At 40.9% G+C, this 27,585-nt stretch overlaps 3 protein-coding genes across 8 annotated transcripts in view; all 3 read right to left on the reverse strand.

The window, feature by feature from the left end:
* The window catches only part of LOC146491690 (plakophilin-4-like), a 75,701-nt gene extending 64,998 nt beyond the window's left edge, over positions 1-10,703 (reverse strand). For 2 of the 5 annotated variants that reach the window (XM_085152542.1, XM_085152541.1), the window contains exons 1-2: positions 10,292-10,703; positions 8,477-8,662 (exon numbers count right to left, since the gene is read on the reverse strand). In XM_085152542.1, coding sequence (XP_085008668.1) covers positions 8,477-8,662; positions 10,292-10,294 — 189 coding nt within the window. In that variant the 5' untranslated portion in view covers positions 10,295-10,703. Of the gene's footprint in view, positions 1-8,476; positions 8,674-9,433 lie in introns of all 5 variants that reach the window. The other 3 variants (XM_085152546.1, XM_085152543.1, XM_085152545.1) reach the window with 3 other exon arrangements.
* Positions 10,704-10,821: 118 nt separating this feature from the next.
* LOC146491691 (uncharacterized protein C7orf57 homolog) lies at positions 10,822-20,250 on the reverse strand. Its single transcript, XM_085152555.1, has 8 exons — positions 20,141-20,250; positions 19,441-19,488; positions 19,159-19,332; positions 16,354-16,441; positions 15,949-16,078; positions 15,229-15,293; positions 15,025-15,125; positions 10,822-13,295 (listed from the first exon to the last, which is right to left on the reverse strand). Exons 2-8 carry the CDS (start codon positions 19,481-19,483, stop codon positions 13,237-13,239), a joined length of 660 nt encoding a protein of 219 aa, XP_085008681.1. The 5' UTR covers positions 19,484-19,488; positions 20,141-20,250; the 3' UTR covers positions 10,822-13,236.
* A 1,588-nt stretch (positions 20,251-21,838) lies between these two features.
* On the reverse strand, positions 21,839-27,173 carry LOC146491692 (four and a half LIM domains protein 2-like). Of its 2 annotated transcripts, XM_085152553.1 has the most exons (6): positions 27,080-27,173; positions 25,318-25,497; positions 25,033-25,207; positions 24,471-24,640; positions 23,076-23,262; positions 21,839-21,990 (listed from the first exon to the last, which is right to left on the reverse strand). In XM_085152553.1, exons 1-6 carry the CDS (start codon positions 27,167-27,169, stop codon positions 21,839-21,841), a joined length of 954 nt encoding a protein of 317 aa, XP_085008679.1. In that variant the 5' UTR covers positions 27,170-27,173. The 2 variants fall into 2 exon arrangements, with proteins under 2 accessions (XP_085008679.1, XP_085008678.1); XM_085152552.1 differs by lacking the exon at positions 21,839-21,990 and having other exon boundaries at positions 22,900-23,262.
* Between the last annotated feature and the right edge of the window lie 412 nt (positions 27,174-27,585).

Below are 27,585 nucleotides of genomic sequence, written 5' to 3' on the forward strand. Positions count from 1 at the left end.
AAAACCTTGATTCTTTTCTTTTTCAGTCATTCTGTTGGAAATTTGTTGCTGTGCTTGGTATCATATTCCTGATGCATTATTTAATTTCAGCTAAGCCTTATCTATTCAACAGATGTCCTCACATCTGTCTTTCGAATGCTTTGGTGTACAGAGGAGTTTATAGTCGACTCAGTGACTGAAAGTTTGTCCATGTCCTGTGACTGCAAAACAAGCCCAAATCATCATGCCTCCACCACCGTGCTACTGTTGGTATGACGCGTTTGTGCTGATTTGCTGTGTTTGGTTTTATGCATTATAGCAAAGTATCTGCACTGTGGTCTCATCTGTATAAAGGCACAAGTCTTGTGGTTTGTTCAGATTAACTATTGCATGTTCTGTTTAGAGTGAAGAGACTTTCTTCTGGCAAACCTTCTAAACAAGTCATACTTGTTCAGTCTTTTTCTAATTGAACTGTCATTATCTTTACCTTAAGCTCTTGGGTTTTTTGACCTTCTGACCTTAAGGTTAAATTGCTGGGACATCCACTCCTGAGAAGACTGTAACATGGTGTTAACACACACCTGAATGCTCCAGACCAGCAAACTGCTAAAATCTGGCTATATAGCAATACATAAAGTCAGAATTGATACAGTTATTTTTGACTTGTTATTGAAAACTTTCTTCAGTTTTTGGATTTTATAAACATTTTTAATGTGCAGTGAGTCAGTTAAAGACATGAGTTTCAGTACAATGTAAATGCGAAAATAGCACTATTTCCAGAACTTCTGCAGCTTCAGTCTCAACCCAAAAAAGTACAAGATCTCACAGCGCAGCACTTTTGCTTATTACAAATGTACATTACAGCAGATCTGCAGACTCTCTGGATTTGATATCAGGGGGTCTGTTTCTTTGTTGATGCCGATAGGAGCTACAGAAGTCTCATCTTTCATTTTGGAGCAACTTTGCTGCAGGCTGTTGTCTCAACATCTGATCAGTCTCACCATGTTTGCTGAAGAAGTGACAAAATTAAAATGCGCACACAGACACACACCGGGGCAGTTTTGGGTTTCACAAGTTGCCACTTTTGCAGGTCTGGCATTTCCCTGCTCACATCTATCACTCTGCTACTTTTAATGGGCTAAATGAGAGCAAAGTGGAAAGGCATCAGGGCCTAAACACAATGGAAGGCAATAACTGATGTGCTCTATTTAGCACGTCTAATTTGACATTTCGGTGGAGGAACTGCAGGCGGTAGATTTGATGCTTCAGCAGCACTGCTGCCTGCATGCCAACGCTGAGAAGAGTGAAGCAAGTTGATTATATTTTCTGGTCGCAGACTTTTCAACAGCCTGAGACGAGCTACACAATGAACGTTCGCTCTCCAGCAACACCCAAGTTTAGGCTGCAGTCGTCCTGAATGTTGCAGGGGGAATCTTTCTAATTTGTTAGCTGCTAATTATCCATTTCTCACATCAACATATGCCATCTAATCAGAAGACACATTGAGTGTGTTTGTCTAACCTTTTCCATAAAATCTTCATAGCTTCATATTCATTAGCTCCCCTGGTGAACCTCTTCTGCTCTTGTGGGTGGTAAAACCTAAACTGCAGAATAATGTGAAGTTTTGTTTGACGGTTTTCACAGCTCATGTGAACTTTTCACAAAGAGCTCCTATTAAACACACAAAGGATCCTTTTCCTGGTTTCTGTGACTACTGCTGCTAAGTCTGTAAAAGGTGTTGGAAGGAGATAAAGTGAAAAAAGCAGCCTCGGGTGTCAAAGACACACAATATTTCTACCCATTTTCTGACCTTCTCCACAATGTCGGGGCTGAAAGACTTCAGTGTTGCTTCTTGTGGCAATTGTTGCTCCAATGTCACTCAGCAAATCAGTGTTTCAAGTTTACCTTTGAATAATGAAAACCTTGTGAGTTGAAAGGTTGAACAAATAAGCTCCAGATGAAAGTGAGCCAGGGATGCTATGCTCTTACAGGATATTACAAAGCCACTGGTAAACAAAGACCTGCGGAAGTGCACTTATTTCCAGTTATCCTGAGGCACAACAGACAACACAAAAGATACTTTACAGCTAGTCTCACAGTTACTGACACACAAGACGTTCGATTAATTGAAGTTTTGGTTATTTAGCTGTAAAGTCTGGTTGAGTTTGGACTGTAGAAACATTTCCTTCAGAGTAAGAGGTGAGGCTTTGTTATGACCCCTTACACACCTTCAGCATTACTGTCTAACATGCATGGTGAGGTTGCCATTTGTCTGGCAGGGTCTTCGTCAACTGGACAACGACAAAGTCGACCAACAGAACTGACGAGCCTCGCATCGAGAGTCAGTTATGGTCACCATGTTGGTCGTATTGTGCACAAGCAAGGACATCACCATACCAATGTCATTAAGTAACCAGGTGCTGAGGGAGAGGGTACTCGCTGTGGTGTTCTTCTGAAAGACACGGGTCGTCATTAAGCCAAAACCTCCACGTTAGGAAAAAGACACTTTTCTCCAGCTGCTGCAGCAACTCCCTATCAAAGAGTCTCTGCACAGATCATTGAAATGGCGATACGACAACCAACATGATCACTGTACGCTCACGTCTTCAACCCAGCAGCAGCAGATGTGACATAACTTCGAACAACGGAAGACAAATGCCCAACATTGCTGTTCTATTGGTTGGTTTGATGATTCCACTGTGTCGTGTTTAGTGTTAGTTATTAGCCTTTGTAGGTTTGTCTCATCATGTGTCTTCTTGCTTTTGTTTCTTTCCCTCCTGCGTGACCGTCTGCCCGCCCTCATTAGTTTCACCCGTGTTTGACCGTCTCCACCTGCTCCTGTTTCTTTAGACCGGAGAGCGTGTACAGTCTCATGTTTCCCTTTGTCTTTGTCAGATCTTTACTTTGCTCCCTAAGAATTGACCTCACATTCTTCTTCTTGCTACTTTTGCAGATCCATGTTTTGTTTCTTCGTGGACTTGCTGTACTTCTGGATTCTTGGAGAAACCAATAAAAAGTTCTTTTTTTAATTTTACCTACCCAGCATCTTGCATTTGGCTCTAAAAGCTAAACTCACATGAAATTTCTCACTTTTTTTGCATACTAATGGTAACCGTGCCTACAAGAGTAAGAATATCAGAAGAAAACATCTGGGTCAATTTATTTCAGATGTTGCAGGACTTCTATTGAGGTCAGTCAAACTATTTTGGATGTAGACAAATTACACCAAAGATATCTTGTATGTAATAATGTGTCATTAATGGGTCCTGAGATCTTTTTATCATTACACAATTCATTAAATTTTTTTAATTAGCTTCCATACGATCCAATCCACAGGACTCATGCTTGTCAGTTTATCAGTGTCAGTGTAGTGGTGGTGTTGCACACCTGATTCACATGAAAGCCTCTTCTTTCTGTTTCCACCTGTGTGTACGGCTGCATTTTCCAACACAGAGAATAAAAAGTACCTTTAAATCAATAACATCACTGCTATGAATATGATCCCATTAATGTCTCATCTTAACTCCTCACAAGGTTAAAGGCTGCTTCAACGCCATCTTTAATGTGACCCCAACGTGACCTAAAGAATACGTAATCAACCTGACAAAGAAAAAAAGCCTCCGACTTCCCGCCAGTCAATCAGAGCTGAGGAAGTCCAGCTGCCTTCCACTTAACCCTTCAGGACACAGATCAGTTACTGAGAGCGGCCTTATTGGATCCTATTTCATCACCTCACTGGTGCCTGCAGGAATATACCCACAACGATACCTTCTAACAAGCTCAGCAGCACAATAACTACCCAGAGTCACCTTTGGTAGGATCTGAGCAGCTGGCAGGGAAGCTGGATTCAGATGTGGGGGATGAGATTTAAAAAGAAAATGCTGACCTTAAGGTTGTAGAGCAAATGCTTTGCAGCCCATGACACATGAAACATAGCTAAAAAATGGTTCAACATAATTTGAAGATTGGTTTCTGGTTAATAACACAGAAAAAAACCTGGCAGGCAATAATGCAAAGGTTTAAAACTACAGCGGCAAGTAAGCTTATCGAGAACATGGAAGGAGAAAAGGATTATATATGCGATTATATCAGACAATGTTTGAGTCAGCAGGTTTCCTGTCAGGACTGGGGTTCAATGGAGCTGCTATGTTACTACAAAAACATGTCCGATGACTCATGGTGATGAGAACAAAACTCTCCAACCTCTGCTGCTACAGAACAACTTCAACATGTCAGAAAATGGCCAGTGTGGGTATAACGCTGAATCTGTGATGCACGGACTCTTTAAGGAAACAGTGTTGGGCAGTGAAAGACGGCTTTGCTGGTTAGTTATGTGGATCATTAACACTCACATCTGGAAAATAAGAGCTAAAGTTGCTACTGAACAGTTTAAAGGTGCAGTTAGTTGTTTTTTTAGTTTATTTAATAGAAAAAAATGAATTTTACATTTATGAATTTACACTGATTAGTGTGTAATTACGTCTTCCAACAAACTGATGAGCTCTCATAAAATTAGAATCAATTGAAAACACACAGGAGCAGCAGGCTTTTGTGGAAGCTGCTGTGTTACCCCGCCATCTTGAAAACAGTGGCTGAGACGTACATTGGTGTTCTGCCTAATCATGTTTTCTATATTTGGACAGTAAGCGTGCTTATTTATTAATGATATCGTCACACTTACTTATTGTCAGCAGATTAGAGATGCGACCCTCCCGTCTCCGGACAGCTGACAACAAGCCGGCTAAACAACAACAACATCCGGCTGCAAGCTAATGTTTGGCTCGAGTGTCCTAAAAATCACACTTTCCCTCTGACAAACAGCTTGATCAGATTCTCACATCGTATAAGGGTTTCTTCACTAAGCGCGCTGGGTTGCAGCTACACCCTCCAACTCACATTTCTTATGATATTTAAAGTGTGTTGTGATCTAGGACGCTGAATGTGGAACCACTGAGCAGAAGGAAAAAAGAAAGCCCAGAGAGAAGATTCATGGATGTAGTAAAGGAAGACATGCAGAGGCTTGGTGTGACAGAGGAGGATGATAGAGATAGAGTGAGATGGAGGCAGATGATCTGCTCTGGTGACCCCTAAAGGGAGCAAGAAGAAGAAAAAGAAGAAGAAATCTAAACAGTTTTGCCAAATCAAGAAGAAGAGAAGGGAGAATGTTGTGATCTCTTGTGTGAGTAGAAAAATCAACTGCTTCAGCATCTAAATGTGGAATTTTTCAGCTTTTGAAAATGGAAAATGTGCATTTCATGAACGTGGACATGAATGAGCAGACATTAGAGCGGTCTGATTAAAAAAATTGTTTTCAGGGACACAAAAAAACTGGAAGATTCACGTCCACAAAAACGAATCAATATCTTACAAGTCGTGACTACTTCACAAACTCCTTTGAGACTGTTGTGAGTATCGATGTTGTACTGACTCTTCATCCAACTTTTTCAATTCCAACCTTAAGTTTTTTTTCATCGTGGAGGGACCCGCTGTAGACATTAATCAACAAGAAATAAAAACAACACAGGCAACGTCTGCAACATGAAGCTGAAGCAGAGCTTTTTAAAGCACCAAGAGTGATCGAGGGGTGAAAAAGCTGCTCCTGCTGCGTTCTATGAACACCAAAAGCAGCTGGAAACAACCTTTTCCCCCAAATTCACATCAGTAGAGATTTAGCCACAATCTGCAGCGACACAGAAACGGCAGATTAAAAGTGAGAGCTGATTCTCTTTTCTTGGACATCATAAGCCTTTAAATAGCAGCCTGCCTCATTCGGCGTCACACACACTCGGGGACTAAGTTGAGAACATGGCCACAGTCCAGGAATAATTAAAAGCAGGACAACAGACAGACTCCTGTGTCGACGGGACAGAAATCACCACAAAAATAACAGCAGGGAAGGGAGACAGACGGAGGCTGCGTTCACATGTGTCTCTGTGTTGTAACGCTCTCCCTGATCTCATGTTTGTTCAGCGAGTGTCAGCAGAAAGACGTTTGTGTTAGAAAAACAGAGGTCAGCTGATATCAGCATTCAACGCATCAATTTGAATATCTGAATGTTCCTGAGCTGTTAATTAAATTTTACAGCATTTAACTAGAGATAGGTTTAGTCACACTGGCAGGGCAGCAGTAGGAATGATAATGACACGGGCAAAAACAGTGAAATACTGCAGTGGAATATAAAAGAAATGACAATAGACAAAACACTACCTGAAATGTGTGGAAAGCAAGCAAAGGAAACAGGTACAAAAACACACTTTCATAACATCGCTGTCAGTTCGTATAAAGGCCTGTTTACATTGGATAAATATCACCAGGTGACCCCAAGCGATCTGTAATAACGGCAGCAGTTGTCTTTGCTCTTAATCTTGTGCAAATCTGCCATGTCTATAATCTTCATAATAAAAAAAAACATCAAAAGCAGAAGTAATACATCTACTCCTGTGTGAGTAAATCTTTTTTAAATGTGTTTTTTCCCCATCCTTTTAAGGGCAGAGCATCACAGAAGGCTGATAGTGGAAATTATTAATGAGAGTTTTAATAGAATTCTGGGTGCAAATTCATGAGGCTCAGCGTGGAGACCCATTACATTTCAGTCTCATCTGCAGATAATCCTCTGGATTTGCTCAGTAAATGTGGGTGAATCGCAGACTTCATTTATCCTGTGAGAAGGGGCGGGACCAGAGGGATGGCTAGTGGTGTAGTGTCCCCTCATACAATCTGACCATCCTCCCAAAACAACTATGAAAGGATGTATAATGATCAGAAAGAGGAGGCAAAGGAAATACAAAAAGATGTAAGATGATCTTAAGGACATAAAATCACCAGGAAGGGATGCCAAATGAACACAAATGGTGTTACAGTTAGCCCAAAGATACAAGAACAACCACAATCAGATATAAATGACTTCAGAGAGCAGCAAAAGACAAAACCACCACAGAAGGGAAGCAAAATGAAAAATAAAAGAAAAACAAAGACACAATGTGACCATTAATGAAAGGAAAATGTAGAGAAAAGGATACAAAATGATGCATATAAACACAAAATGACAATAAAGGATAGTGAAAAGGTACACATGATTCTACAGTGGGATGGAAAAATATCCAGGGACACAAAACCACAGCAGAGAAAAGGGATGCAAAATAATACCAGAGATACAAAATTAATATAAACAGATGCAAAAGGGCCACAATGAGAATCAAAATGCCCCCCCAAAATGCAATACAAATACAAAAGGATAGACGATGACCTCAATGTTAAGCAAAATGCCCCCAAAACACAAAAGAAACCAGAGAGGTAAAAAAAAAGAAGCCCAATAAGAAGCAAAATCAAATGAGTGTTGAAAGAGAAATGAAAGAAATGCAAAATGACTACAATGGAATGCAAAATGGCACAAGGAGGAATCAACAACAAAACAACAAAATAAAAGGTAGCCTGGTAAACAACTAAACAACATAACAACAACAGGTAGAAAGAGACCACTAAGTGGCACAAAACAACTTTAAAGTGCTAAAGAGCAACACAATAAATAAATAAATTCCAAGAACCACAATAGGAAACAAAAGAATGTTAGAGAAGCAAAATGTCCCCAAAATAGATAAAAGAAACATAGAGCAAGAGAGAGGAACCTGTTCTAAATGAATACAAAACAAAAAGCTCCAAAAACAAAAGGATGTGAAATGGCTCCAGAGATTTAAAAAATGACCACAAAGGGATCCAAAACAACCACAATGGGACACAAAATGACCACAACGAGACACACAAGACCATGAAATAACCATGTAGGAGTATGAAATATCTCAAGAGTCAGAAAATATCCACAAGGGGATGCAAACAGACCTTGAAGAAAAGCAAGCTAAACCCACAGACACAGTGGGACGCAAAATCGTGCCAGAGAGACACCAAATTATCCAAAAAAGATACAAAGTGACTACAAAGAGAGGTTACATGCCCCAGAAGCACACAAAACAACAACAAATGAACAAAAAATTAGCACATCCCAAACAACCAAAATAGGATTTAAAATAGCCATAGGGAGGCAGGAAAAACCATCAAAGATAAGCAGCCTACCACAAAACAGATGAGATGAAAATTAGCTTGAAGAGAAACTAAATAACCAATAAAAACACAAAAATATCACAGTGGGATGTAAAATGATCATAAACAGACATAAAATAACCACAGAGAGTTATACTACATGACTCAAAAACAAAAACATATGCAAAAAAAAAAAAAAGAATACATGGATCTTCCTAAGCGTGTGCCTCTGTGCAGAGATCTTCAGGCAGGTCTAATGCAAAGAAACAGCAAAAGAAGATAAGGTATGAGCTCCATCAATAACACAGAGACTGTCAGTGTGAATGCAGCCTCAGAACTGGCAGCGTAAAGCCAAAGTCAGTCACTGATGAGTTAATGGAGAGTGAAAGGCGTGGGAATAATGTGGGGAAAACGAGGAGCACACACGAACAAGGGTGTGACTGCAGCATCTTCTGCCGCCTACCTGCTCTTTGACAGAAGCCAGGAGGTTGGTGGTGGTGGTGCCGCTGGAGTCTGTAGGGTGGCTGTGACCACTCGGTCCCTCTCTGGCCACCATGGGCCCTTCCCCCTCTGTGTCACCCTCCTCCATCGCCTCTACCTGCCCGCTGTAGTCCAGAGCCGGCTGGGTGCTGAGGCGCCCTCTCTGACCCTGCAGGAGGACTACAAGCCGGTCAGGATGTGGACAAGGAGGAGGCACAATGACCAGAAAATCACTGTCACATCCCCGGGGGTGGGGGGGCACTGAGCGTGTCACAGGGTGAGTTTACAGGGGAGCACCCTCTATAATAACCCTGCAGGGATTCACGCTGTTTTTTATAAACCTCCCTAATATCCCTGCAGAGACTCATACTGATTTTATAGTGACCTTATGGTATCACTACAACACCCCTATAGAGGCTCATTGTGTGCTTTTCTTTTATGCACCTACAGTATCAGCCTCTGTAGGGATTCATAATGAGGCTCACTGATGAGATTAGAGTGCTTTCCCTTATATGTGCTTTAATCTCCTTGGAATTGTGAGGCATTTCAGCGGGGATTTAACCCTTCTGTGCCGCATGTGACTGCAAATGTCTCCACAATTTACAGTTGCAGTAGTGTAAATGTTATGCATTGCATTTGAAGGTGTGCATGCAAGCTGCACGGGAGGCATTTAACAACATGTCACGTTCAGGATCCTTTTTTTTTTTTTTTTACCCCCGTTTCTTTTCTGGGCGATAAGCGAAGAGCCTTGATCACATCTGCACACCAGCCTGACTGTCACACATCAATCACTCATCCACCATCCGGCAGCCAAGGACGAGGTCACACCGACTCACCGGACCGGAGACCGGGGAGCGCGGCTGTGTCAATCCGAGCCTGCCTCTCTTGAGCTGCGCTGCCCGCCCTCCTGCCTGGCAAGCGGCTGTCAGTGAGGACTCACCGGCCAGATGTTGCTGTCAGAAGCAGGCCACAGCTGGCTTGATCCGTCCTGTTACACATACATCCTCCACCTGCGGACGGCCGTGACAGCTACTACATTTCCCACGCGCCGACGTCAAAAATAAACAAACAGTGCCCGTGCACGTCCTCGCGCTCCTCCTGCAATTATGTGTTTTCCCCCCTCCTCTCCTCTCCTTTTTCTTTTTCACCTGCTGTGGGGTTTCGGTGCACTCATCCACCCCTGGCGTCCGCGCGGCACCCAGCCACCCACCCACCAATCAACCCGCCCAGCCACTATTACCGATCAGCGGCGTGACGTCACCATGCGGCTACGAATTGCTTTCTGATACGATAATCGATCAGCGGTCACCGATGCCCCACCGTTACATGCGTTGCTGCAGCAGCTGCATCCGTGCAGATGCGCGGAAGCTCCGTGCAAACACCCCGCTGAAGAGGAGGGATGCAGCCCGCGTGCGCGCGCGTGTGAGTGTGTTTTCTCCCCTACACAAACCTCCGTGGGCCTGAGTGGTCATTATGGGACTCCCAACGGTGAATTTAATAGTAAAGTTTATGAAGCACTTCAGGATAACTTATGGAAATTATTTTATGGAAGCCCTTTTACGCCAGGATAATAAAACAATTAAACTATTAAACCACTGAATTCAAATCAATACAGATAAAATATTAAGAGATATTTTTAAAATCCGAGTATTTTAATACACATATTTTGATGACGTTCTTGCCCCGTGTTAGCTGACTACAGTGGCAGTGGAAACCCACCAGTACTTGTCCCTAACAGCTAGCAGGATGGGGAATACAACTGATAGCTGCAATCAAGTTAACATATTTTGAAACTTACCATGAACTCCTGTGACTTCTGACACTTTTTCCAGACTTCTCCTGTCACACAGCCCTGGTAAGCTTGCTCTTCATTTCCGGTTTGCTGGTAGCAGTTTTTTTTTTAGCTGAAATGTTTTAACTTCCAGACATCATGTTACAACTGTAGTGGAGCAGATTTACAATAGATTAGGAGATTTTGTGGTTGTATATCTGTTTAAATGCATATGCTATGTATGCTATAATCTTATCAGACTAAGATTTTGTGCTTTTATTTTATTTAATTATGTATATGCTTCTAAATTACACTAATGTAAGGTGACATGGAGAGTTTTGAAAAGAGACTAAAAATAAAGAAAATATTGTTTTAAAGTTGTTTTTTTAAAGCTACTACAAATTTCATTTTGTTTTCAAGCTTAAACATGAACACACCTTTACTCATCTTTAAATAGGTGTGTGTGAGAAAGCATCCACATTTGGTGTAGAAAGAAAAGGAGGAGCTTCGTTAGTAGATTCTCACGCTCAGAAAGAAAAGAAAAAGCAGAACACAGGTACATGCACATGCCCATTTATTTAAATGACAATTAAAGAGTCTGTGTGCGGTCTTAAACGTAAGCATGGTCTCTGTTTAACAGCTGCCTTCTTCCGTCTCCTCTGGTGCACCTTAAGTAAACTTGCAGATAGAAAGCAAGACGAGTGACAAGACTTCGGGAAGGAAGCTGCAAAGTTAAGCCACTAAAAGGTTTCCCACTACTGGTTTGTAAACCGATAACGCCACCGGCTCACACGGAGCCGAGGAAGACACATGACAAAACACTGCTTTTTTTAATAACTGTGAATACCTGAATATTTAACAGCTTGTTAAAAATAAACCCGCTCTTCAAAGCAAACCGTTTCAAAAGATGATACATTCGACGTTCCTTGTACTGCAAAGTAAAACACTGTGCCGGTAAAAACATGTTGGAAACACCACACAGAGATAAATTATGCATCACTGATTAAATATATTAAAACCAGACAGCCGTGTTGAACATGAAACATCCCTAGTAAGGGTTTTAAATTCTTTCCAAATGAGAGTCCGTTACTGCTGCAGCATTTCTGACACGCAGGTGATGAATTTGTTGGATGTATTAGGAGAAACACGTCACCGCTATCCTTTTCATTTTAAGAGCAACACCCCCCCTGAACAAATGTCCCTGAAGGATTAGGGTTTCTGCTGTCACGGTTACGCCTCAAAAGTTAAAACTATTAAATGACTCAAAGCTGAAATGTCCATCAAACACAGAAATCCATTACTTTTTTCCCCTAGGCATCCTAACAGTCAAACTAATGTTGCAACAAGAGGAGGAGGAGATGGGAGCTTTTCAACTTTTATAGCATCAGTCTGCTCCTAAACTGAGCATTCCAGGTCCTGAAAGTCTCCTGCATTTAATTTGGGGAATTACATCAAGCACAGGGACATTATCACGGTGAATACAATGCATTGGTAAGTTAAAATCTAAAGATTCAACACTGGCTCTCGACTAATGTAGGCATATTAAGTGGGAGGAAGAAGGTATATATATATATATATATACTTTTAAGCTAAACATGGCTATGTGCCATTTAGTCTATTGGCATCAATGCATTTCAAACCCCAAAAGTACATTTCTAGGCTATTTTATTATAACATTTTATAGTTATATGATGCATATCTTAAATGTTACATGAACCAAAGTTTTCCTTGCCTTTAATGCTGCAGCAGTAATCGTTCCTCTCATCTGATCAGAATAAACTCTCCATCGCGTCATGAGGTGGAGGGCTCAGCATGACTGGGCTGTGCACTAACACTAACTTCTTCCTACTGACGTCTACGAAGTCTAAACACTGCATGAGCAGGGAAAAAACTGCTTGGTTGGCACGTTCAGAACTCACTTAAAAAAAGACGAAGGGGGAAAAAGAATCCTCTCCTGCCTTAATCGTCACTGGGAATTACACTGGAATTGACTTTCAGCTTGTCGGCCTGCAGAAGGAAGTCGTTCTCCCCAAAGTTGTCCAGGATGTTTTATCTGTTGTGTGAGATTTGGGTTTTTTAAGCTGGAGGAAAATGCACTGATTTAGCAGAGAGGGGCTTTAACCTGGAGAATAGAGTAAATTTAGATCTTTGATTGGGAAACTGCTGACATATCTGGCCTGGACTCCAACATTAGGTTCTTTGTTATATTCTGCTCTGTTGAGCCTTGTTACTGAGGAAAAATGAGTCTTTGTGAGTGCATGTTTCTGGATTTTCTAGCCTCAACAACGACAGCGTTGTGGGGCGAAGGGGTTTGCGAGAAAAGGCAACCTTTTGCAGAGCAGCAAGCTGAAGAAAAAAAAAATCACTTTTGGTCCAAACAAATTGTGGCGGCTGTGGCCATCAGCATTCGTTTTAGCACGTGGTCACAGCCGCAGGGCTGCTGTCTCAGCGAATGAGCATATTTGCCCCCGCATCAGCAAACACACAAACCTGTAGCATCCCTTCAGACAGCAGGAGCATTTGGTCAAAAAGAATAAATATGTCACGTCACTGGAACCACAATTTATAAGCACAAACACTTGGTTACTTCACTAACTCGATCTTCATACAACCAGGGAGGGGAACTAATGGCACATGAGGCGGAAACGACCAGCCTGTTAGTTTCCAGCCCTGCACACGACTCGTCTTTCAAATCGAGGAACGACAAAACAAATAAAAGACACCGTGAGCACCGACACTTCTACTCAAACATAAAACCCGCCTGACTTCTTTTTACAAATTAAAGCAAATAAATAGGGAGAGAGGACAGTACCTTTGCATAAACATGAGTACAAAAACATAACAGTCAGTGGATGTACAGTAAATGCGAGTGATTCCAAGAGGGGCAGAGCAGCGCCTTCGTGGATTTGTGACACCATGAATCAGTGTTAAGACGCCCCCTCCCCCCCCCTCCAGACCAAGACCTGCGCTCACTACTCCAGATCGTCCACGTCCTCCGTCGCGACAGTGCTTGTCTGTTCTGAGGTCACACCTGAAAAACAAAAGACACATGAAGAAGAGGAAACGTCTCTGAGGCCTATCAGACCAAACTGTAAACGCTCTCTCCCACCAATGACATATGCGTTAATACCACTGTAATCTACTGTTACAACCAGCTTATTAGTATTAGTATTACATCAACTACTTCAAACGGACAGTTTATCCAAATAAATGTACACTGTATTGGAAAAAAGTATCACTCAAGGGAATTTGAATGCCATCCCATTCTTAATCCATAGGGTTTGTTATGATGTTGGCCCACCCTTTGCAGCTATAACAGCTTCAGCTCTCTGGGAAGGTGTCTGTGTAGGTTCTTAGTGCTCTTCATTGTAATCTAAGGAGCTTGGAAAGAAAAGCAAGCTTCTTCGGTTAAAGAAGCTTCTCGAATGAGAGATGAAATGTCTTCAAGAAACTCAAAGAAATCCAGTTGCTTTTCTTTCCCAGCTCCTTAGCTTTCCACAAGGTTTAGGAGTGCGTTTATGCAAATTTTGAGCAGACACTGATGTTGGATTAGACGGCCTGGCTCGCGGTCTCCACTCTAATTCATCCCGAAGGTGTTCTGTTGGATTGAGATCAGGACTGTGTGCAGGATTTGTTAACTTGTCGGGTTAACCTCGAGTTTTCATTTTTATAATGACTTCTGCCGCAGGCCTAACATGCTCCAAAGCACATCCAGTTTAAAATAAGAGATCACCTACTGACCAATCAATTCTCTGTGAAAGTACATCACCAATGCTGGAAGCTCGCTCAGTGCGCAGACAGCAGGAAGATCTAATCTTTTTTTTAATAGTGTCTAAAGTCTTTGCCTTTCCCTGATGAGCGTCAGTAAGAAATACAGATTTCTAGAAGCAACTTTGTTCCCTTTTTTCCCCATGTTGGTTGCAAACAATTTTAAAAGGATTTCATTTTCCTGTAACCCTGAGCCAAGTCTATGTTTGATTTCTTTTTCTTTCATCTAGTTTATAACCACACACAGCTTCTGCATTTTGGCATTAAGTAAATAATTACAATGCCTCATGTGTTGTTGTTCCTCTGGGGTATTAAAATAATTAAGACCAGATTAAATTCTTTAAATATCCAGATATGTCAAACGTTAAAATTGAAAGAGGGTGTAGTTTTTTCCACTACTGTAGCATCACAAAATGTAATTAAAAAAAAAAGCCTCTTGAAGCCATAACAGTAGCCCGACAGCAATTTACAGGTATTTTACTTTCATGAACACTGAACATAATTTATTATTTGGCATCATATTTGGTGAAGTCAGTCTAAAGACCTACATGATGCCCTAGGTGCATGCACTCTTTACTCATTTTTGATACTCGCTGTGAAAATTCATCATTGGTGCTGCTGTTTGAACCACCATACTGTTTGGACACATCCATCAGCTGATGCAGACTGTGGCTGTGGATGCAAAAAACACTTGCTGGACCTGTAGCTGTATACATTGTCTAGCATCTCCATTAGCTCTGCTGATAGAAGAACAGATGCAGAAATTTTTACCAACCTATACCACAATACCTGCCTTCATTACTTATTTCCTGAGGTCTTCAACTCTTTGTATTTTCTATTTAATTGGCAACTTTTGGGACAAATAAACATTTCTTATCTCACTTTCCCTCGGGTCTGTATTAAATCTGTAAACATGACCAATACTATGTATTGAATTTACTGTAGGATTCACACATCACTGGCTAACACCCTGCGGCTGTTTAACGTCATACTTGAGGCATCGTCGTCATTGAGTGACTTCTTCTGCCCCTCCACGTAGCCGTGACTCAGCAGCTTGGACATGCTGACGGGTGTAGTCTTCTTATCATAAGACCTGAAGAGGAGGCAGAACGCAGCAGTTTTACTTTACGCTTTAACATATATAGTATATATATATATAGTTACTTTAACGAACCAAACAACCAGAGAGTTATTACCTTCTTTTGTATTTGTTGGTTATTGTCAGACCCTCCATCTCAGAGCCTGGAGCATCAGGAGACATCTACAGGTTGAGAAAGCTGTGGTTATCTCTGTATCACTTCAAGACATAAAGGACTTGCATGTAACAGCAGAATTATTCAACAAATACATCATTACTTTAAGTGGGCTACTAATATAGCATGGGGGTAAATCTGGGAAACAGAAAAAGGATGAAATGAAGGAAGAAAAGTGAAGAAAATAGTTATGCCATGAAAAATGATCCAAGAAACTGACAACAAAGCAAAACTGCTCAAACCCAAAATACTTAAAAAGCATAAATATATAATAAATAGCAGTTTTTTTGCACTTCCTCTGCACATTTTATTTGATGCAAACTTCTCAATATCTGAAAACTATCTCTGTCACAGCTCAGGAACGTTACTTTTTCAGATATTGTACAGTGTAACATATTCAAAGCATCGCTTGTACTTACCCAGAGATTTGATTTAAAAAAAACAAAATTCCAATAAATTATCACCCAAAGCACCGGCAGCAAATTAGACCCAAATAAACTTCAAATAAGCTGAAAATGCGTCAATGGAGCGAAACCAGGTGAAAACACAAGGAAAGGTGATGGGAAAAACTTATAAATAAATTAAATATGGAAGGCACTGGTATGGCGTCATGGAACGGCAGTGGAAGTGGGAGGGGGTGATGCATTCTTGGAGTCCATTCACCTTCTCTTTACCCTGGGTAAATCTATCAGTCTCTCTTTCCCAGGATGTACTGTTATCAGTGCCAAACGGCGGGGCAAGAGGCTGCCTGCCTCCCTTCATCTGGCCATCGGGAGACGTTTCCTTGCTTCCGCTGTAAGCACAAAACCACGATGACATGCCATGTGAAATTACTGCTGGACACTTCTGACAGCCTGCCAACGGTTAGGATGCAGACTGCATGGCTTGCTAATGCCGAGGCCACGCTCAGGATGACCAATGAGCGCAAATGGTCATCAGATTTCTCCTTTATTAAATCTTCACATCTGTGTGACAATCAGAGCTTTCAGCCGCTTAAACTATAGAAACAATCGCTATAACCGAAGCTTTTCAGTTAGTGATGCGTCCTCATCGCAGCTCGTCTCTCACCTCTTCGACTCATCTCCTCCAAACCAGTTGGATGGATTGTAGGTTTTCTTCGGCATGTCGTCATCGTCCACATCGTGGCTCAACAGCCCTGCAGCAAAAAGAAAAAAAACAAAAACCCACAATGACACCAGAGCACTGGCAGCAGTAATGATGCATTGTGTCTCACCTTTAAGAGCACAATGTGGCATTTAACTCGCAGCCTATTCAGCCAAGCAGCTAAACAATTACTCCAGTCCAAGCTGAGGCTGGAAAGGTGTTTTTTTTAGGCAGCCTAATTGTGAATTCATAATGTTTATCTTCTCTTCTGCTGTTTGCCACATTATTCTCCTGCATTGCTGTTACAGCAGTGATTTGACAGTCCTTAACCATCTACAACAAAGGGTGGATCGCGACCCTGAACTTTTCAGTTACAGCACAAGATGGAGAGAAGCTGTAGAGTGCCCAGGAGGCAGAGTGAGTGCCAAGTCACTAAAAGCTTTAATAAAGAGAGCAGATTATGTTAAGCAAGCAGTGCACTTGAACTTAACGCATCAAAATCTTTAATTGGAACTTTTTCCAATGGACTCTGGTATCTGGAATCAAACCTCTAATGCATGTATGTGCACAAAAACAAGCACTACAACTTCTACAGGGCTCTGATTATTCTATACCCTAGACATCATGCATACATTTTAAAATACATTTCCTTAAACTTAATTCAAAAGATAAATGAGTAATATATGTGGATATAGTGAGTAAATTAAAAATATTTGTTTTTAATCAAAATCTGAATAACCACAATATCACATTTCTTATCAAATGAGCCCACACATGCACTCTAGCATGAAATATTCATATGAGACTTTCTGTGCAGGAGCTCTGCTTCTCCCAAGAGAAATGAAGCCTGCAAAGTTGCAGTTTCTATAAACAAAAAGACACTGTTGTGTTTTCCTAAAACGCAGAAGCTTTTCTTTCTCTCCTTCTTTTCATGTTGTGGACTTTTAAGCCTGTTGTTTGAGGTTTGCATTTCAAAGCCATGTGTGTCCCCCGTTAGGCGTTTTTAGTCACACAAATGGGGCGAGTAGTGTCGCTTCAAAGCCTCCACGCTGAGAGCAGCAACCGCAGAGGGCTCATCCAGATAACTTCAGGGTATCCTGACCAGATTATGTTTAAGCTTAGACATCATCAGGTTTGAAATTGCTGCCTATCAACTAACTACTTCTCTGGAAAACAGAATCATCATCATTGGAAAAGCCCTCAGACCTGTGTTGTGTTGTCAGTAACAGAGTGTTAAGTTGTTTTAAGAGCATCTGAAGCCTTTATTATTTTCCCTGAAGAGCAACAGTAATAAATACAGGCTCTTTATTATTGATTTTTCTCCCTGTTTGCTGCAATTCTTGATCAATTTTATTGTTCTACACGTGTGAATACAGAATCCTAAAACACAGACTACGAGTGAACATTACCAGGACAGTGGCTCAAAGAAAATCTAATGATTAATTTAATATAATATGTAACTGTAATCCATCTGATTCACCCGCTCTTTAAAGATAGAGCTGTGGTACTGAGAGGTCTGTACACTCTTACAGTCAGCATTTTTGCCAGCTTTCCTCCTTCAAATAAGCTAAATTTTATTAATATAGCCCAGTAACGCTTCACTGCACTTAAAGCTCACATGCATTCATGCAGCACCTTTAAAACCTCACACACACACTCACAGCTGATGTGTCTGCAGCAGCTGTGCTGCTTTCAGTCTGCATCATGTGGTTAACCTCTTCATCTTTTTATCTCTACTGTAAAATCTGTGGCTCTGCTGCTGAGTACCCTATCCATGTTTTGTATGATAAATAAACCCTGGCTTCATTTATCAACCTTATAACCACCTTTATGTGACTGCTTGGCTTGACTGCCTATGTTAGGGTACGTGAAGCCAGGTGAATGAGTTTCCTCATCCAAATGCTGGTACAGACCGTAGAAGGAATCTCCTACGTTGGATTGTGCTAAACAAAACTCCTTTCTCGCACAGCTGTGAGCCATTTTAAGGCCTTCTGATTTTTGTGTTTTTATGTTTCATTTTCTTTTGTTGACATTCAGATACTAAACTTTATTATAGAATTATAATATTACTCAATATCCATCCAAGCATCCACTTTATATGGGTCCAGGTCACAGGGGCTGCAGTTTAAACAGAGATGCACAACCTCAACCCAGCCACCTGTAAAACTCGTCTTGGGAAACACTGAGGGGCTCCCAAGCCAGCCAAGTGACCGAATCTTTCCAATATGTCCTGGGTCTGTTCCAAGGTCTCCTCTTGGTAGAACATGTCCTGTATACCTCACCTAGGAAGTGCCTAAAATGAGATGATCTCCAAACCACCTCAACTGGTTCTCTATATGGTTGTCTGTGTCAAAGTGCTGGCCCTGAGACAGACATGATCTGTCTAGGGTGTACCCCACCTCTTCAGCCTCCCCATGACCCTGAACTGCATAAGCATACTAGAGGCTGACCGAGAGACATATTTGATGATTTAAAAATGGAATAAATCAGACTCTTTCAGACACACACAACAGACTTCTCTAATATTTGCTATATATAGCTCTAGTACTTATATAAGTACTTTATATAGTTTAGTCTCCCCTCAAAATATGTTTCTGTTTAGTAAATGGACAAAAATTATAGACTTCTTTTTAGTCTTCTACTCTGAGCCAGGAAAACTCTGAAACTCTTTATAAAATTAGAGCATGAATCACTTTTTTACACTGGCAATCTTCATATAGATGCATTTCAAGGCATCTATATGAACAGACAACAACTGTCTAATTTTACCTTTGTGTCCCCCCTGCTTCGCAAGCTTGACATAGTCCGAGTCCGTCTCAAATATCCCAACTCGCCGCCCACTGACCCTCTCCAATGGAGCGCTTTCAGTGGCGGTCTGGCACAGCCCGGGGATCTGGGAGGTCGGTCCCGTCACGCCGCTGTTTGCCGCCCCGGGCTTTATGCCTGCAATAAATGAAAATTACAACGCTGTGTCCTTGCTGATAAATATGTAATTAATTTTTTAGCCTTTAGTTTCAACATGTATTACAGGTTATAGAGTTTGGATCTTACCACCGGGCTTGGTCCTTCTATGGTTGGGTACAGCAGCACTCATTTTATCTGAAGACAAAAAGGCAGGTCTGATGAGAAACAGGCTCGTTTTATAATGTGCAAAGAATTTCTTTAAAACAACCTGGCATTTCTCACACCTAATTTATTGCCTAGTTGACAACATGTGTGTTGATTTTATTTAAAAAAAGAAAAAAGCCGAAAAACACTGGAAACACCTGCTTATATTTGTAATCTTTCTAGGGTATTTGGAGCCTTCTGTAAAGCACAGCGGCGGTACTGTGCGCCACAGTAATGACACTTTCGACACCATTAAAATAAAAGCAGTATTTTGCGTTTATTTTCAGAAGCTACCACCAATAAAAGCTAATAATTGCACATTTCTCACTCTTTAAAAACTAAAGCCGTGTAAAATTAAGAGTTTTACTTCACAAATACTATCCTGCATGTGCATACGGTCACACAGCTTGGGCAAACACAGCTGAGGCATCTTTTTTTTCTAGTGTTTTCCACGCTATAATTTAACAAAGCCGTGCTAATGTGGTTAGCCGCCTCCCTACTTGCCGCAGCAGCTCTCCTGCGTTCAAATATTTTGCGCTACAGCGGTGTTCTTTAACAACACAACAGCAACGAAAACAAGACATATGTCATATGTGGTTTTTAATTTCTCGTAATTGTGCAGCAGGGTGTTGCTGTTAAATACCGTTAGCTTCTCGTTCCTCTTCTTCTAGAAGCAGGGCTGGACACGGACACTTCCTGCGGCACCTGCTGCCCACTTCCGGTGCACAAGGAGGAAGATCGTGTGTGTTTGACGGAGAAAAACTGTGATTTTCTCTGTGACGCTCACAGTGGATTTAGAGATAATGACACAGAGCAGGAGTGAGAATGGGACAGAGTGAGACCTCTTCTCGTGATTGTGCTCGGAGCATGAACTGCTAATCCTAACTGGGCTACGACTAATTTCTGTTTCAAACGAACGACTGTTAAAACAGGCTAGTTGGTTAATGAACTCAGTTTTATGTTCCAATGTCCCTTATTGTTTATTATAAAACAATTTATGTATAGTACACGACAATATTTACTCACCTGTGACCAGGTAATCGTAATGAGCTTTTTTTTTTTCTTAACCATACCATAATTTATTTATATAGCACTTTAAAGGTTTAATTGTATGTATGGGTGCTACCATGGTAATTACGTTGTCCGTATTGACACTAGTTGTGTCTATCATACAGATACAGACTGATCTGCTCGCTTGTCTGATTCTTGCATCTAACAGTCTGCACAGTTTTGTCTTGATGCATGCTCAATCATCCAGGTAAGTAAATCCCGAAAGCTGACTGAACCCACTTATTCAGTGGACTAGTTTCAGTTATTGTGCAAATGTACTGTTTTTAAGGTTGGGGAAACCTGCAGTCAGCTGAGACTGAAGAAGTCACTTGGATGAGTGACGAAAGCTTTGTCCCACTGAAAACGCTACGTCCAGATGAACAGAATCAACCTTTTGGGAGTCTGCACGGTTCTTTCATTAAAAAAACAAGAAAAAAACAAAATATTCATGTTACAGGATAATACAATCAGCTGTTTGGTTGCCATTATAAGCTTCTGGTCTTTAAGTGTTGCTGTTATAATCTAAAGCATTTTTATTACATATCAGTGTGTTCTCATCCCTCTGTCTTGACTGCATATTTCCTTTGTTTAACAAGATATGAGGATATTGTTGCAGGATCCCTTTCCCCTCTTTCCTGATAGTTTAGGCTAAACCCAATATGATTAATTTCTGCACAAATTAATTAATATGTTTTAATACTAAACATATAAAAACCTAAAACAAATTTTTGTAAATCGGGTCTTTTTTTTTTGGCTAACTTTGTCATGCAAACTTTGTGTCATAACTGTGTAAATGTATACTGTCCTTCTGGATTTTTGACTCAGCATAGCTAGTGGGCCAGCATGTCAAAGCCTTAATCCAGTATAGTATCCTTTAAAGCTCTTTATTGTGCCTAACAGATTGAAATTAGATTACATAGCAATGATTTAATTAGAACAAACAACATTAGTAGTAACAATATATCATAGTGCTATCAGTTAAGAACAGCCTCACATGCTCTTGCATGTGCTGTCACATAGTATATTTGGGTTACAGCATTCTTGACTTGAAAGTAAAGCATTTTCTTGTTCCACGTATGGATGTTTCCTGAGCAAAATGCAGAAATCCTGATGGGGAATAAAGGCTGCAGGTCATTCACATAAGACGCAGTATCTTCAGTGCATGCATAAAAAACCATGTTAATGTTTAAGACACTGATAAATGATTCAAATCATGCAAAGTTAGGTGAATGCTGCTGTGCATGCCGACAGGCAGCGAATCCGGCTCGGGCTGTCTTCTGGTGGATTTCGCTCAGATGTCCTTGCCGCAGTCGGGGCACAGGATGTCGTCTTTGCACGTCAGGAAACCCCGACCAACCAGAGACACGCAGCACCGTTTGCAGTTGAAGCAATCGTTGTGCCACTGGCGCTGCTCGAAAGAAATGTATTTGCTCCCCCCAAGACCTGAGATGGAGAGAGGAGTCAGTAAAGGGGAGTCTCATGATCTGGGTAATGAAATAACTCTGTAATTGATGGTGAGTGGATCCACGCAGGATGCTGAGGAGGGGTGGTTTATACTGTGATCGTCACCTAAAAGCAGTTAAGATTAAGTTGCTTTTAAGTATGCTCCCATGATCAAAAGTTTGCAGTGTTAGATTTGTCTTGCTTCTGGGTGTGATATTTAAAGTGCTGCTTTAAGTCGCACTTATGGTTGCCCGTTGGCCCAAAATAAAAAGTGATGAAAGCCACGGCCAAAACATTTAAACTTGTTATTCAGTCTTTGAAGACAAGTAGATAATTATTTGTTTAGTAGAATTTTGACATTGCATGATAAACTCCCTGAACATTTTATTAGGTAATGCAAATGGCTAATCAGACATAAAAGACGAACCGGCTAAAGCTTAAACGTAGTTCAAAAGGGGAACCTGGGACCAGTAAGGTGTACCAATTTACTCAGTCCTGAAGAATTAGGTTCATATGTTACAAAGAAACTACAAAAGAGTCCATAATTTCAAGCGTTCCCTTATATATTATTTTAAACTGATTTTGTGTTTACCCATAGTCACACTTATTTAAGGGAGAATTCAGTTTCTGGAGAACAAACCTGAACAAAATAGAGGGTATTTTTACAGTGTACCATTGTTCATTTATCAGCAAATACCTTCAATGCTCACGCAAACAGCAGCTCCACTGGAATGTGGATATCATGCTGCCAGATGAAGCTGCCAGTAGTTTAGTATAATTTAACAGGGAAAATTGTTAAAGTGTGGACTTAAAATCATAATTCCAGCATATTTCTAGTAATTCATTTTCCAATGAGCCTCGACTCAACATGCCAAGCTCATTTGGACAAGAATCCCCTTTGTACAGTCGTCAAACTGATACCACAGCTAAATTAAGCACTGAACACTGTGGGCCATAAAAATTAAACGCGTAAAGCAAGAAAATGAAAAATTTAAAGGTGCAAAGTGTCGGTAACTCCCTGGTTATATGCTGGATGTGTAACATGAAGGGCAGTACTTCTGATATGAGTGTAGCATGACCTTTACCGCTGATTGGGGTGGTGCAGTAAGCACATTTCTTAGCAAACAGGTTGCAAAAGCAATCAAGGCAGTAGGCAAAGTCATCTCGAGAGGTGAACCTCTGGCCGGCCAGCTGCTGCTTGCACCCGATGCAAACAAAGCACTCCTTATGCCAAGGCTGGTCGTGGTAGTTCACACCTCCAGTGGTGATGGGCTGAAAAAGAGCATTTTACAAATGTTTAAATGACCAGCAGGGGGATAACTGTGGTTGTGAAAAGACCCAGTCCCAGGCTTCAAAACATGCTTTCACAAACAACCAGGTTATGTAACCGTAGCTACATGTTTTAAATACTTTTCTCACTTGAGCAGCCAAACTTGTCACACGGGTACATCTTAAGCCCCTGAAGGCTCTTATCTATAGCTCATATAATGTCATGTTGCCTAGCAATTACCAAGAAATGGGTTTAAAAGACCTGTTTTTAACACTGATGCATCCATAAAGCTTGATAAATAACACTGTCATTTTTGATTTTACTATTTAAAAAACCCCAAACAAACAATGATTTATTTACACAACTTGAATAATGCATATTTTATACCATCATTAGGTTGCCTGGCAACCTCCTAGCAATGGGCTAAAGTGACCAAATTTTAGTATGCACATAAATTTCATTCAGATTTTCTCACTGTGATTAAGTATGATTAAATATTAGTGTGCAAACAATACTGTACATAAAAGTATTTTGCAGAAGGATGCATGCTGAAAGTGGTATTACGCCCAAATAAAGGTGCAAACATCACCCAGTATTGCACCCAAAGCTAAGCAAGTCTTAAACATTTAAGCCTTGCATAGTTTGCTATCCTTGGAAGTGACACTAGAAATTGAGGTATTTTGTTTGCTGTACTTGTGGATGTGAATTATCAAGCTACCACCATGTCATGTGATGTTGACTGAGAGGAACTGATCATCTTGTTTTTTAGTACTGTTCCTGTCTGTTTTGGTAATGTTGTTTGTAAAATAAAAAATCCTGTACAACTGCTCCTGTTATTTCATTTACCGCTCTTTGCCTTTGTAAACCAGTCTAACTTCACATTCTTGTCATTTTTGTGCATTTGTTGCCGACTTAGTCACAGGGGAGGCAGATGACTGCTCTCTCAGCTTTTAGCACAAAAAGACGCCTCCGATCCCTGCCTGTGTGACCATCTGTTTCCTGCCCAGAACTGTTACGTACCATGGATATGAATCTTTACCCGCCTTCATTGCATGTATTTTCATTATGGCAGCATTTACATTGATTTGGACCATTTATCAGCCCAAGTATACAGAGCATGTGTAAGACCTTTCTTTTTACATGTCAGACCAGTTGAATCTGCAGCTTAACAAACACAGCGATGATTATTAGCCACAGCGTGTCACTTTACCTTCTTGCAGTGGACGCACTGCAGAGCAAACTGCTTCTCATAGCAAGGCAGACAGTAGTTGTTGGCATCCTTCTGGACAAAGCTCCTGGTGCCAATGGGCTGCTGGCAACGGTTGCAGGTGAAGCAACTCTCATGCCAACTGTTGCCCTTATGCTCCATCTTTTTAGAGCCTGGTGGGTGCACAGGACGGAGAAGGAGAGAGAGTGACTAACAAATGTAATTTATTAATTTAATCCATCTGGTGCTGATGTATTGCTGTGTTGTCATTTGGGAAATCTCCAACTTGCTAAAGCGGCTGTGGCTGTAAAAACTCAGTAGCGAAGGTCATACTCTAGTCTACTCATAGCCCACACTGCAAACGCTACAACACTTTTGCAAGTGGGACACTGGACTATTTTATCCCTCCATGTTTATATCATTATTGTAGTGGAGATTGTTTCCTATTGATATCAACAATTTGACGAATAAATTGTATATTAGAATTTTGTTGGCTGCCATCTTGACAGCTGAAATTGTTGACCTAGAATCTGTGTGCGCTACAGTAAGCTTAGAGTTTCCTGACCTGGCATGATGTTCTTCAGACACGCGTGGCACTTGGCAGAGTACTCGTTGCTGTAGCACTCGATGCACATGAGCATTTCATTTTTGGTGGCAAAGGGCCGATCGACCAGAGACCGGCTGCACTTGTTGCAGAGGAAGCAGTCGCCGTGCCAGTGGCGATCCTTGTACGACAGATCCTGCAGAGACAAACACTGTCAGGTTCTGTAGTTCGTGAAAATATTTAAGCAATGGCAAAAACAAGAATCACTGTAAGAAAAATGTGGCAGTTAAAATGTGGGTATTTTACCTTGCTTGTGCAGCTGATGAGCTTCTGGCACACTTCACAAGTGTTGGAGAATAGCGTCTCATAGCACTTGATGCAGTAGGGCTTTTCCTCCTTCAGGATGTACTTATGGCCGTACAGGGACTCCTGACACTCTGTGCAATCATAACGCTCGCCCATTGCGACTCTTCTGAGTCCTATGCTCTGTAAGAGAGTGCTATAAACGTTGCATAACTGCAGCCACACACAGGAGCAATCACTGGCTCAAATGTAATCACATTTGTACAATTAGAGACTTTTCTACAAAAGAATCACAGTACTATCTCAGGACCACGTGGCACATATTAATGATCATCATGCCTTTATGAGCACATGTAACCTAACTGGAATTCCTGTGAAGTTAATAAAGCACTACACTCAGCAAATTAGCTAAAGGAATGTCACCGATAACTCTGAAAATGGGGCTGAAATGAAGTATAAACTCAACTCTTCAATAGAGTCTAAAACTAATATTAAAAGTAGGTAAAAAACAAAAAACACATGATGGAAAATCAGTGAGAGTATTGATGGAGGAGGAGTAAAAGATAAAGGGCCATTGAAGAATGATTTACAGTTAAATTCTTGCTTTAAGAAGTGGTGGATTTAAAGAAAGTCCCTATATCCACTATTTTCCCCAAATATATTTCAAACTCAGTGCCCACCATTTTCCTCTGTAGCCTTTGTGCCTTTTTTATTCTGGCTTCTCTCAATATATATATGTGATTCTGTGACTTATACATCCTCTCTGCCATCTATACTTTTTCTCTACCATCTAAGCAAACAGAACAACCACTGTATACTTAATAGCCCCACATTAACAACCTCTAATCCTTTGTTAATCCTCAGTCCTTTCAGTACTTTCCAACCCCCAGTCCCACCCAATGGGACCCCTTCATAAACCATTAATACCTCACAAACCTTTTGTAGACCTTCATAAACTATTTATACCTCTTCACGCATCCTCAAATACCTTATCTGCGCCTTAACTTGTCATACTCTCAATTAACCCTCAAAAGCCTCTATAAACCCACTGTGGCTATGCCTCTACCTATGTACTTATTCATAAACCCTTCGTGCCCCTGAAAATTCATGTGTCGTCTTCTTTAAACTCTTTAAAAACTATTGCATCATCTATACCCTATCATAAACCCTTCATATTTTTTGATATTAAAAGTTTCTTTACCATTCTTCTCTACCTTTTAAAGTCTTGGTACATTTGTTGGGAACCCTTGTTTCTTTGACACTGTCTTATAAACCTTTAAGAACTGTGTACCCTTTTCTAAATCCTTTCTACCCTCTACAGATTCCCTTCATAGTGCCATCTAATCTATGAACCTTTTACACTATCTGAATTCCACTAAAAAACATGAGTACTTTGCTATAAATCCCATTTCTACCTTTGTTCATCTTACTGTACTTTCATAACCATTCCTCAGTAAGTCTTTTTGTGCCCAATACATCTCTTTAATTGAGTTTATTTAAATGTCATTATGTCATGGTGTACTGGCCAAATACCAGACAAACGTTTTAGAATTTACTGAAAAAAGTCTGTGTTCACTTTTCCCTCACTCCCCCTAAAAAGTTGCTCAACAATTAATCCGCTAAACCTCCAGAGAAAGTTGAATAATATTCAGCTAATCATGGGAAATTTACAAATACATCAACTATTACTATACAAAATTTATCATGATGCAGATTTAATGAATGATTCAATTAGCGAGTAAAGCAACTCAACATAAAATCTTACCGGCGTATCAGAAAGGCAGCTTGGTAGCAGTCGAAGACCCGAGGTGTCTACTGAGCACTGTGGTCTATCTCCTTTATACAGCCCAGGCATGATGTGACCCACACTGGGGCGTGGAGGCGGAAGCAGTGGTCTGACCAGAGTGGGCAGGTTAAATTCAGACGGGTATAAAGTCGAACCAAAAAGCTGCAAATCCCAGAAAATCCTGCTGTGAAAAGCTCAAAACAAACTCTACCAAATAAAAAAGGATCTGTGATGAGCTTTAGTTTGACGTTTGCCCATTTATAAATAACACTTGTTTTTCCTACCCATTATAAAACTTGTGAGGGTGACTCCAAATGTGAGATAATAAGATAATAACGGCTGTGCTGGTCTTTAGTGGTTTATCTGCAGGTTTCATGCACATTTTGCCCAGAGGATTTTCCATTTTAATGACCATCCATCCATCTTCATCCGCTTTATCCGGGGCCGGGTCGCGGGGGCAGCAGCCTAAGCAGAGAAGCCCAGAC

The sequence above is a fragment of the Neolamprologus multifasciatus genome, chromosome 23, assembly GCF_963576455.1.
Source record: "Neolamprologus multifasciatus chromosome 23, fNeoMul1.2, whole genome shotgun sequence".
NCBI lineage: Eukaryota > Metazoa > Chordata > Actinopteri > Cichliformes > Cichlidae > Neolamprologus > Neolamprologus multifasciatus.

Excerpts from the sequence above, each read along its gene's own strand:
- LOC146491691 (XM_085152555.1), bottom strand. The coding sequence starts at position 19,483 with ATGAGTGCTGCTGTACCCAACCATAGAAGGACCAAGCCCGGTG. Across the intron at positions 15,294-15,948 it reads TTACCCAGGGTAAAGAGAAG|ATGTCTCCTGATGCTCCAGG; the intron begins GTGAATGGACTC and ends CTCAACCTGTAG. Across the intron at positions 13,296-15,024 it reads CAATGACGACGATGCCTCAA|GTGTGACCTCAGAACAGACA; the intron begins GTATGACGTTAA and ends TTTGTTTTTCAG.
- LOC146491692 (XM_085152552.1), bottom strand. The coding sequence starts at position 27,169 with ATGCCTGGGCTGTATAAAGGAGATAGACCACAGTGCTCAGTAGACACC. Across the intron at positions 25,498-27,079 it reads GCTGCCTTTCTGATACGCCG|AGCATAGGACTCAGAAGAGT; the intron begins GTAAGATTTTAT and ends ACTCTCTTACAG. Across the intron at positions 25,208-25,317 it reads TCATCAGCTGCACAAGCAAG|GATCTGTCGTACAAGGATCG; the intron begins GTAAAATACCCA and ends TTGTCTCTGCAG.